General features: G+C 30.9%; 1 protein-coding gene across 3 annotated transcripts in view; it reads left to right on the top strand.

Moving 5' to 3' along the window:
- Nucleotides 1-21,089, top strand: part of tio (tiptop) — a 71,361-nt gene that overhangs the window by 30,134 nt on the left and 20,138 nt on the right. For 2 of the 3 annotated variants that reach the window (XM_035094625.1, XM_035094624.1), the window contains exon 2: nucleotides 13,416-13,546. The exons of the other annotated variant lie outside the window; for it this stretch is intronic. In XM_035094625.1, coding sequence (XP_034950516.1) covers nucleotides 13,480-13,546 — 67 coding nt within the window. In that variant the 5' untranslated portion in view covers nucleotides 13,416-13,479. The remainder of the gene's footprint in view (nucleotides 1-13,415; nucleotides 13,547-21,089) is intronic. 3 annotated transcript variants of the gene reach the window in all.

The following is a 21,089-nucleotide window of genomic DNA, read 5'->3' as shown; positions in this document are numbered from 1 at the left end:
TTTATAAATTATGATTTACCATTTGACTTGTTTAAGCAATAACTTTTTTCTATTTAAATTAGTAGTTATTCATTCAGCACCCAAGTATATTTTCATTTATACAACTAAATAAATTATTTACATATATATTATGTATATAAATGTTTAAAATATAATGAGAAGTTTTTTTTTTATAAAAAATAAAATAATTGTAAATTAATCTACTTACGTACTTTGATAAAAAGAATTCATTGTGAACAATCAATATTTTTTTGAAATTGACATGGTGAAACAAATGTACAGTTGTAGAAACAATAACTTACCCTCTAGATTATCTATCTTATTAGATAACTGTAGAAATTATCTAGATAATTCATTGGCAATATCTAAAATAAATAATTATCCAGTATCTGTAACAATACTTTGGATAGTTGTGAGTATTGGTTCATTCTAGTGTTTCATTGAATTGATCATTTTTTTCTGAGATCCATGATGTCTCTGGAAGTAGAAATTAATCTAATGTCACTTGTATTTAAATTTACCATGATCTTGAACCAAATATCAAAATAACATTTTTTAAGCAAAATTTCGTTAAATTAAATAAAATATTTTATTGTGAACATTTTTTATTGATTAAATGAATATTTTGTTGCACAGCGAGAATTCTTTTTTTTTAATGTACAGTATATCTGAGGATAAAATAATAAAAAAATTGGAGGATGACAGAATAAGCCCGCATCTTTAAACTCGTTTAAATAGTTGAATAAATGATATGGATAAAGAAAAAGACAATTGACGAGTGTGTGTTGAGTATGTATACGTCGTCAATACTTTTCGCGGTATATCCAATCGTTTGGTCCTTTATGGTACAAATCAAAGAGGCCCTCGAGCGTTCGTTAGTGGCTGCCTACAGGCTGTGGAGATGATGGGTAATGCGAAATGCAAAAGAGTTGACGATTGTGTCGAGAGCATGTATACTCTCGCGTATATATGCGTCGTCTCCCTCTCTAGTTGCTGCTGCTTGCGATTCACTCGGCTATTGAAGTTCTCGATGACGGCTCCCGTCTGTCAGCAGATCAAAGCTGAAGTAAGCTCTCTTTGTGATGCTTTGCCGTGCTGGTATTTAATTATGTATGAGATCGATATTCATGCCTTTAGGCACATCATCTTTCTCTTTCTCTTGATGCTCAACCGCGAGATTTTTTAGCCCGCAAGCACGTCACTGTAAATTGCAAAATGAGATTCGATGTCCTAATTGTTTGAGCTTTTGAACATACTTTTGAATGAATAAAAATGTGCTTGACATTTAGTTTAATCAATTTATCTCTTGATAATATTAAAGTTGTAATAAAGAAAGTAAATAATAATACATGATAATTATTATTAAGTAAATTTTATTTTTAAAAAACAAAAAATGATACATATTTAAAACAATTAAATTCGCCTGAAGCTATTGAAAAAATATAATATTTAAGTCAAATGGATTTTCATTTATAATATTTTATATTAACTTATAATCCTTTGTCCTGTATTACGAATATTGTTTTTGAATCTAACCAATCAATTTAATGTGTACTTTGTTCAGAAAATCAACTAAATGTAATTTCTGCGTGTATTTTAATTTTTCGAAATAATTATTGAATATATTTTAAGCAAAGTTAAAAATAATTGTCTTCTGATTGAAGGGCTAGGACTAAAGAGAGGAATTTAAAGTTTCTAAGATTAAGTATATGGTTCACATATTGACATTTTTAAAGAGTAAAATGACATAAAATGAATTATAATACAATCTTTAATGACAAATAATATTAACAATAAATATTGTAGAATGGAATTAAAAATAAAAATGAAATAATATTAAATAATAAACGAAAATGATAAAAATGGATGATAAAAGAGTAGATGACGCGTGCATCGACGCACAAAAATCATTGAGTCACAAACTAAATGGCTTATCGATGTGAATATATGGTATAAACATAAATGCATATGCGTAATGCAGTAAATGTATAGAGTACAAGTACAATACAGGTCGCAAACTCCAAGCATGCCACGTGCACGCTATAGTAAAAGAGACAGATTCTGATACTATTCGTTAGTAGGTGTATATATATCTATAATATTCATATTGCTAGCTTCATAAAGTGTATAGGGTACAGCCGAGAGTGCTTTTTGATCATTAGCATGGAAAATTGTATTTTCAAAATCAATTAATATCCACCGAGTAATAATACACTGGTTAATGATTGCACATACATGCCATTGCCGGAGTACAATTTCGAGCCATTCTGGATTTTCAACCCCTTTGGCTAAAATAACCAGCCCTGAGGCATCGTACTGTGTATTGTACTGCATGTCCAGAGACTATGCAAGAGTTTCATGCCATGTGCAAAGTACGTTTGACATTTTTTTATTTATTTATAATCAACAAAATAATTTATCGAAAATTCATAATGCTGCAGGTTAAATCGCGACACAAATGATTATATTTGTTCTCATATAAGTATTCATATTATTAATACTACAATTAATGTTTTTCAAATTATAATGATTCAATGATTGCGACAATTTTATATACATACATGTATATACATATTTATACACGTATATTTACAAATTTTTATGTATACATATGTGTGACAGACAAAGAGTGTGAAAAAAAAAAAAGAATCGATTAATTTTGCAGGCTCGTTATTATTCCAAACGAACGATCACAGCAGCAGCCTCGACGCGTCGAGGCGCCACATCGATCATCGCCATGACAATTTGACTGTCGTTGCTCTTCGTCTCTTTAAACCACTATCTACTTACTCTCTCTCTCTTACTCCCTCACAAACGGGTACTTAAATATATATACATATAGGTAGATTACTTCCACATGACTTACATACGTGCATTACTTCTTAACCAGATGTGTGTTTTGATGATGAGCTAGAAATATGATCATTTTCAATTCTTTGTATCAATAGATACTAAATCTAAATATGTTATCATTATTAGATAAATATCATTACGCCCATTTTTTCTCAAACACTCAATTAGAATTAACAATATCTTGATAAATACAATATTTAATTACATACTAATTATTATTAATAAATAACTTATTTATAATACTATTAATTTTAATTGAAAATTTTTCTTTTAAACATAATAAAGAATGTTACAATTTAGAATAAATGAATTAATTGAAAGCTATTGAATAAATATTTCCTATCTCTTATAGTGCATGAATGATGTTGCCACATATATGCATATTTGCTAAGTAAATGAATTTGCGGTTAAAATATTCATCATTCATTAATCAATTAATTTCTCATTATACGAATGGAAGTTTAAAACATTTTTCAAGTATTTTTAGGGCATTTGTAATAAGCGTAAATACATATACACAGTCACATGATATTGTTTCAATCTATTTGACATATTGATTTATCTTATAAGCTGTTTGACTCGACGCACTTGGCTCATCAACTCAAATCGTGTGAATCCGTGTGACACAAGGTCTCCAACATGTTATTTTTAAATTCGACGTAAGCATCATCATTTTTCGGTTACAATAAGTAAAATAATTTATCTATTATCAAGATATTCATCATTTCTCGATCTTTAATAGTTGAACAAAACTTTATGCGAGTGGATAATTACTTATGATAGATTAATGTCATTTCACAAACTTGATTGATGACTATTTTTGGTCATTTAAGTGACCTGAATTGAATAGTATCTGTCGCCGTCTAACGGGTATATAATCAACGATAACATATAGATAATAATTGTCAAGATATTACGTCATCATTATAATAACGGATAACATGGCGCATGAATGCGACAGAGCACATTCATCACTTGTAGTTTAAGCACATTCTAAGAAGAAGCTAAGAGGTCCGGTACAACAGTGGCTACACCAACGCTTGTAACCAAGTGTTTCAGTTCAACATTGTCTCTGAGGTATATTCTCTAATGTCCACGTGCAACATTAGCACACGTGTACAAGTCATACATATATACATAAAACAAGTGATGCCTGCATACCAACGGATGAATCATCATGTGTACAATCTGTAAAAATACACCGACAATTTGATACGACTTATATTACTTATAATTAGTGTTATATGAACTTGTGAGAAATACTAAATTCTTTTATTTACCTCAATGTCTTTGTGTTATAAGCACTGGTGTATTATCAACTCTGCTTATTATTCGGTCTATTATGTGGTCATTGGAAGATGCGCAGAGTCGTTTCGAGTTGATTGATCAGTTACTTGTATTGAGTGTTTGCTCTGGTTTGACGATCGTGCTGGCTCAATTCGAATTGTCACGTTCATCGATTATTCTCGACATTGGTGACTGATGGCGGTTGAATTGATCGATTGACATTTCTGTGCGCATCCTACAACTCATTCTAAACCCAAGAGATAAAAAAAACTAAAAATATGTTGATGACATTGATATGTTCAAGCAAAATAAGTTGAATGTTGTTGTGTTTAAATAGGATACAGAATTAATAATTAATTTAATTAGGAATTAAATAAAATAAATTTTTAATATACTCATAAGTGAAAAATTATTCTTTCAAATTGATTAGATCACTATTTGAATTATAATATAAGTAGTTTTTTAATCATTATAATTCATGATATTAATATTCGTGTTCAATTATAATTGACAAAACAATAAACAATAATAATAATTAAAATTAATTATTAGAATCAATTAATACATGTATGCATTAAGAAAAACATTTTTGCGATACAAAAAAATATTAATTTGATCAATAAAAATATTTGCAATATAATATTTTATTAAATTTAACAAAATGTATTTTAATATTTGGTTCAAGATTACGATTAGTTTAAATATAAGTGACATTATAGATTAATTCTTATTTTCTGACACACTATGGATCTTAAAAAAAATGATCAATTCAATAGAAGATTAGAATAAATCAATGATCAGATAATTCTATTCAAAATAATCCAGCACAATAAAAATGAATTATTTATTTATTATTTTAAATTGAATCTATAAAAATGTAACCATGTCGATTCTAAAAAAATATTTTATTGCAACTATTCAAAATTTCGATTTTATTATTTGAAAAAAATATTACTTATTCACAATGTAATAATGATATTATTTTTAGATACAGTTGATAGTATAAAAAATTCATAATGATTAATTATTAATGCGAAAGTTTATAACAACAATTTAGTCATTCAAAAGTAATCTCCTAGTAATTATAAAAAATTAAACATACATGCTTTCAAATAAATAAGAAAAATAGACCAAACAAATTTATTACCTGTATATTGCTAGCGAGTCAGCGTCACGAAAGGCCTATTCGTCATAATTGCCAAGTTATCAGAAGTATGGAAGCGCGATGGCAATACGACACGTGCAATATCGGTATTATTATATACACATATAATACTAGCGATGGTAAACGCATAAATACGTTTCCAATTAACGCGCTTCCGCGTACCATCAATGATTAGATACGACCTTATAATTTATCCCTATCGTAACTACCCGTCTTGTTTGTTCCATCTACTATGTGTGTGTGTGTGTGTGTACCTTATTTTGCAACTTGCAAATGCTAGCAAGGTCGATGCTCGCTCGTGCATTAAGTCGCTCTTTATCGTGGTAAAACATAGCGGACATTGACTCGTCCGATCGATAAGACTCTCGATATACGATGAATAAATAATTAAATATCATCTTAAGATTTACAAATGATATTTCGAGTGATAATCAATTTTATTCTTACACATAACTCTATCTAACATATTTTATTACCATTAATTATTCATATATACTCTAATCTTTCTTATCTACCTTTGAAAAATTTTCACCTCGATCAAATTTTATTGTAATATTTTCTGTATACAACATGATTTGAGTGAATCATTTTTGTTTGTCGTACTGATTTATATGAATGAAACACAAGATGGCAATCCTTATCGTAAGCACCTTTTCTCTTTCTCACACATACATTGAATGAATTCCATAAATGAATTATAATGATTTAGTCAATATTTTTTGCATAAAAATGTATAAAAATCCATGTAAATGCATACTTTGTTAAAAGTGCTGGAAATATAACATATATAGAATGAATGAATATCGTCTTGGATTCACAGTTTGACTAGACGAAGATTTATCTATTACTTCCTTTCAAAATATCATCATATTTTAATCTAAGAATGTTTTTTTTTCCAACGAAACACGATACTATTTTTTAAAAAAAAAATTATTAATGGATTAGACTTATTTAATTGATATCAATTTTCAAACCAATTGGCCAACAGAGATTTGTAAATCCTTTACTTCTGTACTCTACAAGAATATAAAATAGAAAAGAAACAATCGATACCAACGAGTAAAAATAAAAAATATAAATCATATAAAAAAAAAAACATAAGAGGCTCAGATCTTGGATCTCATGCGTCCGGCTTGAAAGATCAAATTCCCGCTAGTCGTCTCGAATGCACAACGAAATTCAAAACTTCTAAGCTGACGACTTTTTCCTCTTTTATTTAATGAATTTCCATTAATAAATTCGAATTAAACACATACTTTAATGTCATTGAATTATTAAAAATAATTGGTTAACTATATATTCGTTTATAAACGGAAAAGTAAGATAAATATTATTTTAAATAAAAATAATTATTAAATAAATATAATTTTGTGTAATCTGTAAATCAATAATTTAGAAAAATATAATACCGTACTCCTTAAATTAACTATCTCATTAGATAGCTGTAGAGATTATCTAGATAACTGATTGACACTATCTAAAATAAAGTTGTTTTGGAAAGATACTTTTCGCAGTTATTTTAAATATTGTCTCGTCAGTATTACTTATATTTTAACCTAAGAATATTATATAATTTCGGCAGCGAATATTTTTTGTAATAATTAATAGTATTTTAATCAAATGACGTTAATATTATAATTTTATAATCAGAGATGAGGTTATGAGCGTGTGACGTCACAAGTCACTCTGCAGCGATGTAGATAACTATTATATCTACCTATCTGTAACAATATTTTAGATAGTTCTTACAACTTCAATTTTTTTGATGCACTTCATATATGAGCAGAAACTATTAAGAAATGTTTATAAATACCGAATTTTTTGTAATTTATAAAACTATTTCGTTTCATAAAAAATATATAATTTGAAGATTTTGAGTTAATAATTAATCAAAAATAAAACAGGAGTAAGTTTTTTAAATTCGGTATCTTAGCAAAGGAAAATATAATGAAAAAAAGATCGTCTGAGTCTGAGCGTAGAATGATTGACAGGTGAGTTTAGTCATTCGTTCGTTTTTTCTTCATGTTTGTAGCTCGATCACGTTATTGTATACTGCATGCGTGATGATTGGCTATAGATGAGTATTTGTTTCGTGACGAAGCACGACGATGGATATTCGCGACGAGTCACGGTTATAGGGGCAATAGGCACATGAGTGTGTTCATCAGTGAGAATCCTATAATACATATACATACACAAATACCTGAATTCTGCTGATGCTACGTCACTATAATCTTTTTTCTCGTTCGATGGACGACCACGGACAAAACATCTGAGAAGAGCTACCCAATGTTCCGTATGCTGCTGGAATGATAAATAATAAATATACGATAGTACAGCATCAAAAGTAACGCTCATGGTAGATTGATGGCTAAGCCATGACTGACATTCCATCGATCACTCTTTGCTCGTCACTGTAGTGACCAAACTTTACACCAGAAGCCACTTCATTCTCTTTTTCAATGCATTTACTGTCATCATTAGCACACTAGAACTCATCATTTTATTTTATTATTATTATGCTTCATTTTTTTGCGTTAATATTCAGAAATTTAAATAATAACATAATAGGCAAATATTAAATGGGAGAAATAACTTGCAATGATTTATCCTTTTTTTAGACAGCAAAGTCTGTTGATGACCCAATCATGACGTGGCGTACTTTTTATAATTTGTATTCTCATTAAAAATGATCTCCGTCAAATTTCGAGTCACTTTTAGATCGTTCGAAATATGTCTAAGATAATTGTTGTTAATTTTATTGATAATAATAGAGTACATAAATGTGTGGTTTATCTGATATTATTGTGTTATGTAATACTTGTTAAAGATGTTGATTTTTATCACTATGTTAATTACATTCTATGTATTTATGTAGAGAGAGAAAGAGAAAGAGAGAGATATTGTGTGTATTATTTGGTATACTGTTGATGTTTATGTATAGAAACCATATCGATTTCTGCATTCGACGTTTGACTAGTGGCTACTACTGCAGACTATTACTATATCATAATTCGTACCTCTTAGCGTATGGTGAGTGGCCGAGACGGATCAATCGAAAGGTTGGTATAAGTTTCCATCGTTGTGGTCCAAGTGAAGTCAGAGGACACAAGTGCGCTGAGCTGTCGTGGTCAGTTCCGGATTGCGCGGCGATGTTAGTGACAGCTGCGCTCGAGAACCGCGTATTGAACTCATGTCCAGTCACTCTCCTTTATACCTACTTAGCTCGTTTCTCGTTCTACTCAATTTCTCATACCCCTCACCCTTCTAATACTATTCGTTGTTATATCTACCATATGCTTTACTGCATCTTTCATCTCTGTCAATATTTTACTCTATTTACTTTTGTTTTTACATTTAACATTATTATATTACTATAAATATATCAATATATGTGTTCGTTTACAAACTTTTTTTATTTGAACATTTAAAGATTTTTTTTTAATAATTTTATAAATGGGGGAAAATAATATAAAGTGGCACAAATTAATAAATGAATAAACAAATGATTTTTAATGCATTATTAAATGAAAAATTGATAGACAAAAAGTGTAATAAGACTCTTTAAACTTTTAAGCATCTTAATTGCGCGCGCTTTGCGACATAAATGGTGTCTGATTTTTGTAATTTTTTTGAGGTTATACATGCGATTCCCTATACCCTTTTATACCAAATTGAGACACCATTTATGTCTTGTAGTGTATCATTTATGTGAACATTTTAAAATTATAATTCAAACAATTATTTATTCTTTCATTTACCACAATATATTATTATAGTACATTATAGTATATCATTACAAAATTGCTTATTTCAACAATCCAATCAAATTATCGGGAAAGAATACCAATATGGCGTCTATCATCTCATTCGTCGACTTTAAGATAGAGGATTTTAATGAATTAGCGAATTTTTTCGAGTGTTTTACTTTGTCTTTATTGTTCCTAATGTCAGAATTCTTAACAGTAATTCAAACACCATAAAATCATTTTTTGATGATTTGAAGTAATCTTTGGAACTGATTCTATAAAAATATCACCATGTCAATTCCAAACAAATATTCCTATTAAAAATTTTGATTTTATTAATTCAAAAAAATATTACTAGTTCACAGTAAATTTCTTTCTCAGAAGTTGTTATAAAATCGTTTCAACTTCCAATTGCCTTAAATGTTTAGGCTATCAGTTAAAATATAGTAGATATACATATTCATAAGAAAAGGTCTCTTTTGTTCCCATTCTCACACCGGTTATCCCTTGGTGGCGTCACTATAATTTCTGCTCGCGAATCGTCAGACTAAACGGTTGAAAAGGGATAATATAACTGGAATACAGGATAACAACACCAAGAGAAAGAGGTTCTGTAACACTACGTATGGGTGAAAGATGAATAAAGCGTAAAAAAAATAGGAATGTTACGAGAGTGGAGCAGATATAGGATGGGGAAGAGGGGCTTGTAGGACGGCCGCCAAGGGACGTTTCAACGCAACGAGCACCTTATCTTTGCTACACCTTCACCTGCGAAACAGACTAACCTATCTGGCATTTCTATCCTCTTGGACGATAGTATAGAAGCCGGTGGCTAAATAAACTACACTCATGGCTGTGTAGTTGTCTCAGTGCGACTGGTGGAAAGAGAGCAAGTATAAAGAGGCTCATACTCTGTAGCGAGTCATATGTAATTACCCTCTGGATATTTCCTATCTGAAATTTTCTCTTTCTCTTCTGAAATTTTACTCATTTCTTTGAATAAATAACTTGTCAATTTTTTATTCGACATCAATGATTTTGCTGCGAATAATAAATATTGTTTAAATGTAATATAAAAATTTAATATTATTTATTAAATATTTATGTTTGTTACAATTACATTTTAAAAATAAAACAAAAGTGATTTTTAATAATAATTTAAGAATAAAATGTTGAAAAAAGAACTAATCTCCATATTCACATGACCTCAATAAAGAGTGTCTACTTTGAAGAGATTGAGAAAATCTTGGAGTGCAAACTCTTCACAATTTATAATCGTTGAGAGTCAAGCTTGAATCTTGTCTTAGCGTTTTATAAATGTCTCTGAGCAATAAAGACGCACGATGGATTAGCTGTGGACTCGACATTCCAACGCGTCGGATCTATTCTGGTGATTTCAAGTTGGACACGCGCGTCTAATGAATCAATCGTGTAATGTTATTACTTAGATAGTTGAAACATTTATCCCATTATGAATTTGTTGGAAAAAATCATCAGCATTATGCATTATTTTCATGAATAGTACACTCAAATGTTTACTCATTGCTTTAATTTTTTAAGACTATCTTTCCAAGTGACTACTCTGTATAAATTGTCATCATCATTAAGCAAATAAATAATGATTATTTTCTATTTATTTTGAAGTTGGAAAAAATTCAAGTAAGCTTATAAGAGTTACATTGATGGCATCTTTTCTGGTAGTCTGGAAACCCACGTACATGTCATAAATAGTGTCCTCTCGTCCCTCGCTTTCGTTCTCAAACCACCAGCATCACCAGTGTCTGGTTTCTCGTATCGTCGTCGACATTTTCCAATATTCTCTACTGCACTGATTCCATCTGCGTCCTCTGAATCTTTGTAACTTATTTTTTTTTTCTTAGAAAAAAAGAGAGATAGTAATAAAGGAAACAGTAATACATGACTTTTGCTTATTACTATTGTTTACTCCATTCTTTTAAATTTCAAATACCAAAACAAACAAATCAAAAAATATTTTAATAATTCAATTAAAAAACAAAGAAATCAAACTTTATAAGCTTTTTTTTATTTACTTTGAATACATTGTGATGAATGGAAATAAAATTTAGCGCATTTTGTAAATTGATAGAGAAAATGAAAAAAAAATAAAGTTTAAGCTTATTTGATAGACCGCGTGTATGTAAAACGAGCACCACGAGATATTGAGGCATGCGCAACACAGTAATGTGGTGGAATAGTGTGTGTCGACCTTTACCCGCCAACCTTATACTACTCAACTATCACCTCCCTCCTCTTGTTACTACCGTCGCCAACCCTGACCTGATTTATGTGATTCTGGAAGCGTCTAGTCGGACAACGCGTGTTGTAGGGGTGCACATTTACCATTCATGCTCTCTTGTGGATTCTCTCTCGTGGATTCCACTTTACTTTGATACTTATTCACACTCGGCTTTTTCTCATTCTCTCTCTCACTCTTCAAGTCCACATTAGTTTGTGAACTTACATACAGTAGTGCTCAAAAATATTTTAATAATAAAAAATTTGTTATTATTTTCATTAATAAAATTTCATCGAAAAATTTATTGAATACAGTAAGAAGTAGTTTAACTGTGATTTTTTGAACACATCGAAACATTAGATATTTGTTGAAGAAATGAAATATTAATTTTGATGTTTGTTTTTAATTTATGCAATAAATATATTCATCAACATACTTTTGATCACTACTGTATTCATGTACTATATAGAATTTGACAAAATACTGAGAATATTTATGTGTGTATGATGATAATGATGATGATGACAGAGTCGGCAACGATGATGGCTTGCGTTTTTTTTTTTTATTCTTTTATTTCTTTTCCCAGATCTAAAATGAAAGTTAGTATAATACAGAACAAAATAAAACCAATTTATTAAAATATCTTTGACACACTGGCGTATACTTTCTTTTTCCAAGAAAAGCAAGTTGGTATCGCTGATGGTCTGTTGAAGTAAATTTTCCCTTCATCCGGAAAAATCGGTGTTATACAAAAGCCGAGTGATTTGTGTCGTTGTCCATTCTTTGGAGCTCTACACAGTGTGCTCTTTGTTCAATCCGAAAAGTTGAGTTTATCTCACTCTTACTTATATAGAATCAGAAGCATGAAGGTACATTGAGTCTGTCTATCTTTCTCTCACACTCCGGTAGATATGGTTGGGTAATATACGAGCCCTGCATCTGTTCCCCTGAGTGACGCAACGTCCCGCCATAGATCACACCCAGGCTTTTAGAGACTGAAGGCTGTTAAGGAGAGAGCGTGCGAGGGTGCTCGTAGCTGCAGCACGAGAGACGATGAAAGAGTGAGATGAAAAAGAAAGAGAGACGACCGTCAGGGTGACGTACGGTTACTGTTAAACTCGCTGGCGTCGCTAAGAGTATAAAGAAGAAGTGATAGTGTAGATCTTGTGCTACACAAGAAACACTCGGTGGGGTAAAAGGGGGTTGTGAGGCTCGAGGGATTGCTCCAAGTTGTACGCTGAGACTGTCAGTACGACAGATAGCCCACGACTCATCGCAATGCCAGAGAAATGCATGGCCGCAAGTATTACTTTACTCGTTGATGCAACTCTAGACTTGCTGACTCTTCGGCAGCGCCGCAGGACCTTCAACAGACACTCAGTTGAGCGAGAAACGTATGCCAGAGGTGAAATATTTATGACGTGAACGTTTTCACTTCCTGCAGAGGTTCTGATGTCGGTGATAGCCATGCAGGAAATAAGGGCTAGGGAGCATGAATTAATGCTAGCTTCAGGCACATTTATCTTTAAAAAATTTATTACTACATCTTTGTGTATGCTAATGTTAGATTACACAATGAAGATGAGCATCTCTTTATCATTGGTATCGAGAAAAAAATTTAATTATCATTGAAAAGTTATGACATGATACTATCTTGAAAAGACATTTTTAAATGTCATTAAAAATTATTTAATTAATCATATGTTTATTCATTTTATACTAATATTTTATTTAAAATTATGATGAGATCAAAAATGAATCCTTCTATTTTTTTAGAATCTAATCTTATATTTATGATAACTTTTATTTTCTTTATTCCTCCTCTGTAAAGTTTTCGGCACCCCAGAATGACGTAATGTGCAAATTAAAACGCCTCATAAATATCTAAAACAAAGACAGCCGTTTGGAGGGTGGAAGAGTCTGAAAGATATACGATACATATATTCTAAGGCTGAAGGGAGTAGTATAGAAAATAGTTAACCCCCTGGGAAACCATCATGAGGGTGCATGTGTATACGAGTTGATACTTGGAGTTTCATATACATTCATAGGAATTTAGAATAATGTACTTCGTATATATGTCGTATCTTTTTCTGAATTTCAGGTAAGTAGTGGTCTCCAATCGTTTGAAAAGCAAGCGGCCCATCTCGCCGCGCCGGACGGAAGATATGCGCAGCAAGCAGCAACCGAGGCCTTCCTTCCGGTGGCCGCAACAACGCGGCGATAACGTTACCGGTAAATATCTAAATATACTCATAACGTCAATGTCTGCACGAATGTTGTTCACTCGTAAATTTTCAGTTAAAAGTTTCTCTTGCACGTGCAAGCGTGTTTAGTTCGTGTCAGTTGGAAATGTCGTGTCGATTTTATTTCTTTTCTTTTTCTTCTTTTCTTGTTTGTTTTTTAATCTTTTAACGTGGCATTTTAATTTTTCTGTGTAAATTACTTATCAAAATTTTTATACATTACATATTGTCAAATAAATCTATGTCTCTATCTATGTATTAATTGACAAACGACTGATTTTGTTGTTAGCAATGCTTGACCAATTTGTTGATGTTTAATATTTCCTTGAATCGAAATATAAATACTTAAGATTTTTTCTTTCAGTTGTAATCTTTTTTTAACTACCAATATTATTTCTCTTGTATTTTTTGAGAACTAATATGTACTTGATTTTTTTTAATTTTTATGTCAAAGATTAAAATTAAGATTTAATTCCTTGAGAAGTACTCCGCAGTAATGAATTTAAAGTCAATTGTAACACATAAACTATGAAAGAAGCCACGCCAATAGCAAAATAGCAATAAAAGGAGCAGTGAAAAAAAATAATATTTGATTAATTAAAACTTATTGTCTCTCAAATGCTAATTAAGATAACTGTTTCTAATTTTTTTTTTAACTAAATACCTTAAATGAATGCAAACAAATTTTTATTTGTATTTATTTAAATGCAATTAAAAGAACCTTTTGATCTTTTATAAATAAAAATTATGTAATTTTGGATACTTAAAAATCAGAACTCTAAACAATACATATATTTCGACGCGGGTAAAAAAGCCTGGACAAAACATCTTTCTGCATTTGTCATAATTTATTGATCTTTAATAAACATTTTTATTGGTTCTACTAAACATTTAGTTTTCATTTCGCTATATTCTACAATATTACATGAAAATACTGATCTGCATGACAGTTAAATTCCACATTATTGTTGATTTAAGAAAAAAAAAAATGTCAAGTTTGACAAAATATATTTCATTCGATCGGAAAATATAACTTGGTGACTTCCGTACAAAAGTTTAAATCCGTGGTTACCTTTCATAACTAAACAATAAACAAAAAGTCAAGTATGAGAGAATGAACTGACGTAAATATCCAACATTCGCTCAGGTCATGTCACGTAGCAGGTGCAACCGTCATGGTAACTATACGAGACTTACCGGTTGAACTGTAACATTATTACTACTACGAAGCGAGCTAAAACGAGTGAGAAAGCAAAAGAGCGAATAAAAAGAGACACTCAGTGTTAAAGTTAGACAATATATTTATATTTATAATTAAATAAAATAGTATTGAGTTCAAAATCATTGAATAGTTTGATTTTGAAGTGGTAGATGAATTAATATTATTAAATCTTAAGCAGCAATGGTTAATCGTTGTATGGGAATGTTAGTGGTATATGTATGACAACAAAGTCATCAAAAAGACAAGTAGGTAGGTAGCAACCAAACCCCTCCGGTCAAACTAGAGTGCATTGTCTGACGTGACAAGTGAAATTTGTACTTCCACATGAGGATATTGGCACACGCGTCTAAATGAATCTTCCTTTTCCCCAGCAGATGCTTTGATTTCAAAGGGGACAATTCACGAGTAGTAATAGAAATATTCATTTAAATATCTGTCAATACAAAAAATTCGACGAGTAGGATAAAGCAGTGGGAAAAAGAGAGAACAAGTAACAGAACATCGAGCCGCTGGAGGCAGACTTACTTGGTCTTTTCTACTACTGCGTAGAGGTCCAATCGTTTTTATCCCCGTAAGCATTTCTCTCTCCTTCAATTGTTACCCCTTTTACCCCTCACCCTGATATATACTAGTGGACTCTCGTAACTTCTGTCTGATCTCCCCCACAGGTACTCTCGTCTTTCCCCTTTGTACTCATATAATCGGCTTCGTGTCCGGTGCTTCTTCCATCTTTTGTACGACAATTCCTCTTTTTCCGCAACTGACTGGCCGATGCAATGATATCTGAAATTGGATGGACGACCTAGACGAACATAGGGTGAATGAGAAGTCTGTCGGAATTGTCGTATCCATATACGAGTCTGTAATTGACATTACAAATTGAAGTTTGATTTTTTTTAATGTTAAATTACATTCTACTGCGATAAGTTTTATCAAATATAATCCATTATAATAATAATAAGGAATATAATTATCTTATTTTATTATATTCAATTTTCTTTTTTGCATCTTTAATCTCAAATAAAAATAAAAAATGTCAATAGTATTAAATTGATGGTGCTATTATTAAAAAAAAAAAAGTGAGGAAAGAATCATTTCATGATTGAAGAAAAAAAAGTGTATTTTATTTTTTGATTCTTTTAAATTCATTTCTCATTTTCTTTTCTATGTCGTGATATTGTAGAGTGAGTATTTCTAAGACATTCTCAGCTTCTTACGTTTTATAGAGGCTATAAACCCAAGCATAAATTTTTATCGTTACTACACAGACGATCGCAACAATTGCTATCTTTGTCAGGTTTGCTAAATGTTCGTTACATTCATCTAAATTTTAACGTCATGATATTTATATATATGTAAAAGATAGATTGAAGTAATGTGTCAACGTTATTCGTAGAGAATTTTTTTCATTTGTCAATGATCATTAGACAATGAAAATTAAGAGTTGATGTGGTTGCGGGCATTTTGCAATCCCAATATTTTTTCTGGAATACGAACAAAAATTGCGGCAGCTTTTCATCAGTTATATACTTGGAAACGAAAAAAGTAAGAGATAGAAGAGAAATAACTACTGACTTGTCCTTCTCGTAGAATAAAATAGCATATTTGTGACATAATGTACACGTGAGACAAGTGCGAAACGCAACAAAATGTTTGGACTGCTAATTGAAAGAAATACACAAGTATATATAAATGAACAAGCCCTTAGGTAAAATTTTCTTTTTTTGTTACACTACCTATTTTCTCTCTACCAGATTTTACCTCAATTCCCGACTTCTGTAGCATTTTAATCCACCCAGGCGATGTCACTTCTCTCTCGACTTCACGACGAATAATTAGTCCGAAATTCGTTGCGAAAATCAAGCCAACGGATTGCCGGAAACGCAACAAAAGAACGAGATATTAGTTGTCTCATGTTGTTGATGGTTTTTTTTTGTTTTATTCATTTTTTTTCTTTTTTTTTTTTTTTTTAAATCGTTCATATTACATGCGCTATAAAAATCTTGAATTTGTTTTCTTTAAAGATTATCAAATAAATATTTATTTACTTTTGATAACAAGTTATTAATAAATTGTTAGACATTTTTAAACTTCATTAATAAAAATTTAAAATAAAAAAAAAAATATTATAAACAAGTAATACTTTTTTCAATTAATAAAATATTTTTTCGAAATTGGCAAAGAATTATTTTTAAAAATTTAATTCTGGTAGACTCTAAAAATTAATAGTTGAGTCCCATACTTGGATTTACAATACTGAGTTAATTTCTCATTTGACAGAAAATAGTTGAGTCTATTTGGAACTATTAATAGTAAATATACATTTCGTTAAATTCAATAAAAAATTTTATTGCAAATATATCCAATTCTTTTTATTGATTAAATAAACATTTTTTTGTATAGCAAAATTTTTTTTCTCGAGGCACTTTACATGTATTTATTAATTCACGCACACTCGTCATAAATAATTTTTTTTTGTTACATGATGCTTTTAAACCAATTATACACGATTGCTTTGGAGTTGCATTTTAATAAATTTCTATAGGCTGCAATCGTATGTGTAATGAATAACGAAAAAATCAAAGTGACACCCATGAGATTAATATTTGGGTAATAGGGGAATTGATCGTCACGTTTTCCGTTATATAGTCTTTCCTGCATCAAGAATCTTGTAATTACGATGGTGGATCATGCTGCTTTTTACCTGTCACAATTTTTTCATGCTATTACTTTAATTTATATTTATATATATAGATACATATATATATATATATTTCCCAACGTAAAAAAAAATCCAGAAAAAACAGAAAAAAGTAACGAAGAAACTGTGTAGAGAACAGGGCAAGGAGAAGTTATCGGACAAGAGAGAAGAGAGGTTGAGTGAACTGTCTGTCCTGTCCATCACGTTGCCAGCGTCAGATTATCGTTCTGACACTTTCTGAGTTATTCCGGCCGTATGCCGTAGCTCGTTTCAGACTGACTCGTCTACGGATCACGTGCTGGAAGACGAGACAACGAATACCCTGTCGGTGAAGCACTCAGTCGCGGCTCCTATCGTGTATACCTACTTAAGAAAGACGTGTGCGCGACGTGTGTCCAGCCGACTTGTTTAGTGGGTGTCGATCAAATTTCCGAGAGCGAAGGCCTTCAGGGTGATTTGAGACAAAGCTTATCCATTTTACAATTTTTTTTTTCACCTTTCTTATGCTCTGTATTCCTTTATATTGTGCCACATTATTTCATGGCATGTGTTTAACTGGTTCCATTTGGTTTAATTTTCAATTAGAAAAAAGTGTGACCGAAAAATGATAATTTATTGTACATTTTTGTATAAAAAAAAAACAATCATTAATACAGTAATAATTAACGAATAACAGAAATAACAATAATTAATTTCTTATTATTAACATCTGATCATGTAAATATTTTTAAGATTTGAAAAATGTGCATCATCTTATCTTATTATCAACATAATTTATTTTTTTAAGATCTTGAGCTCAAAAGAGATATCCTAGTGCATAAAAATAATAATGATATTATTACTGATTCAGTAATAATTATATCAACCTGAAATTTCATTATAAATCGATAACATTCAATCAGTCAATCAATTTTTTCGCATTTATTTAAAATAGTTGATAATGATGGCAATAAAATATAATGGAATGATTATAAAATAATTGTTGTAAAATAACATTAGATAAAATTTGTTGATTCATTATTTATCAATAAATAAAATATCTAATGAATATTAATATAAATGCTAATTGGATTGTCCGATGATTAATTGTTATTCAATATTCATAATTGATAATTATAATTAAATATCATTTTTTCAATATGTGAAATATTTTTAATGAATGCAAAAGAGTCAATAAAATACAGTGATTTTTTTATTATTAATGTGAACAGTATAGCAAGTACAACGTGACCACGTCGAATAACTATCAATTAAATGACTAGAGGATACGCGTGTGACCCCAACCATTCGTGGCACCCAATTAATAATTCAATCAGCGTTTACCCGATTGGATTACTTTTTAGGTGTAAAAATGTACAGAAGCGTGGATGCATCAACAATAATAAATGGAGTGAGGTATCGAGAGAAAAATATAACATGCGGCCATTATTACGAGTGCATCGGTAATTTGCAATTATTTGTATTTTCCATTGGCATTTCACGGTTGTAGGAGGGAGAATGATGGGTACTGTTCGTTCGTCATTTTGCGCTTCACTTTAGCGAACATCCAGGCACTGAGTTAATTACCGTCCATACCTTGCCGGTTATTGCTAATGAACTCAACTGTTCCTCCCTCGTTAACTACACTTTCTTTCTTTCTTTATCTTTCTCTTTTTCACTTACTCTCAATTCCTATCTACAAAGCAAGAACCTCTACAGCTATTTGTTCATTTCATTTGTTTGAACAGCAAGTTACCATTTATCAATTATTCAGCTACACATTATCACGAATTATAATAATCGGCTTTTTATATTTTCTATTTTCATTTATTGAGTTTTATATTTATTTTTGTTAAGAATCAATCATTTTATCGATTTGCATCATTATTTCTGTTCATTTTGTTTACAACAATTTACTTAATTATTTTTTATTTATAAACATAATTTTAATTATTACTACTGTGATTAATGTTTCATCTACAAAGTCATCTTAAACAGCTACTTGAGTACAGATTGCGTGAAAAGATAGAAAGGACTTTGTACACCTATTACATTTTATTCAACGACTTTTTATCCCGATAATTGATTAACTGTAACCAAGTAATTTAATGAAAATGTATGAATGTTTTTTTTTCTTTTTAATTCATATGATGTTAATTGTATGACAGAACAAATTGTCTTACAATTAAACATAGAAATTATTTATAACAAGTTTTATATATACCATTAATAATACGATCTAGAATAATTTTAGTAATTTTTTGTTTGTTTTTTTTATTTCAGGTAAGCATTGTCAATGATCTTAAGGAGGATTAATTAAACGCAGTGAGTTATATAGAATAAGTTAATAAATTTTCATGCCTCCGAGAAAATCTTAATAATAACTCACTGCTACTTCATGAGCAGTTGATTGATACATACATTTTGAATCTAAAATCTTTGAACTTTTATTTTTCATTACTTGTCAATTTAGAATTTCAATTATCGATTTTTCATTTTAAGAATCTAATTTTAGAAAAAGTTATCATTTTATACTCGAAATATTTTCATTATCAATTAACTGGTAATTAAACAATAAAAAATTTCGATTTTTTTCTGCCCAACACTGGTTCAACATTGAACACGTTTAGATATGTTTACTGTAACACACTTTGGATTCACAGTGTGCATTGTATATGGTCATGCCGTGGAAAAGATTCAGGATTTCAATGATCACTAATTTATTATCACACTAAATGTTTAACATTGAGAATGATTTTAGTTCACAATAATACGCTGTCTCAATCACTTCTATCTGTGATCAGATATTCTTAACTTATTAACAATATTTCAATTCTTATCTTCCACACTGAATCGAGAGAAGTCTCCAAATGTCTATATCAACATTCCAAAAAATAAATTCGATGTAGATAAAAACAAAAAGTAGACTACCGTGCATATTTTCATATTATTTATCTATGAAATGAATTTTTCCAAGAATTGGAATGAAAAAAGATAAATAATCAGCATAGAGTATAACATGTTAGAGAATTTTTAATAGAGCAGTTGGTTTATTTGGTGAGGAGAGAAAGGAACAAATGAAAGCCATCATTGGCATACCAAGAGGACACATGAGGTTCAGTGCGTTGGACATGGGTATGTTAATGTCTAGAGCTGTAGGTGTAGCACGACATCTCTTCTGATGAAGTTGACCCGTGCGACGTGTAATAAGGGTCGCGAGAGAGACAAGACCGACGGACGTACGAACGGCTGAGGAGTAAAAGGAGAAAGGTAGAAGTGAAAGGGGGTAGTGGAGGGTGAAGGAGGGAATAAGAGCGAAGTGAAGCTGTCGAGAGTGGGTTGAGGCTACAAGCGGACGTGACACGACCGTCTTGCGACCCATTTCGTCGTGCACCCCTTTTGCGTTCCATCCAAGCTTTCTCCCAACTCTGCGCTCACTCTGGCACATACCTCGACACTGAACGTCCACCACTGGCCCGGCTCCATTGTTGTTATTATTAAAGGGGGCTGTGGGGGGGTAGTTCGGGTAAGAGGGACGATGACGGAAAGGAAGGCGGCGTCTGCAGGTGACAGATGAAACAACCTCCCTTTACTCCCCCTCACTCTTTTCTTACTCGCTCTTTCTCTCTT

This window comes from Chelonus insularis, unplaced genomic scaffold, assembly GCF_013357705.1.
Source record: "Chelonus insularis isolate UGA/USDA-ARS -01 unplaced genomic scaffold, ASM1335770v1 scaffold_714_pilon, whole genome shotgun sequence".
In the NCBI taxonomy this organism is placed as follows: Eukaryota; Metazoa; Arthropoda; class Insecta; order Hymenoptera; family Braconidae; genus Chelonus; species Chelonus insularis.
Note: the sequence above shows the minus strand (reverse complement) of the source record. Positions and strands in the feature narration are given on the sequence as shown.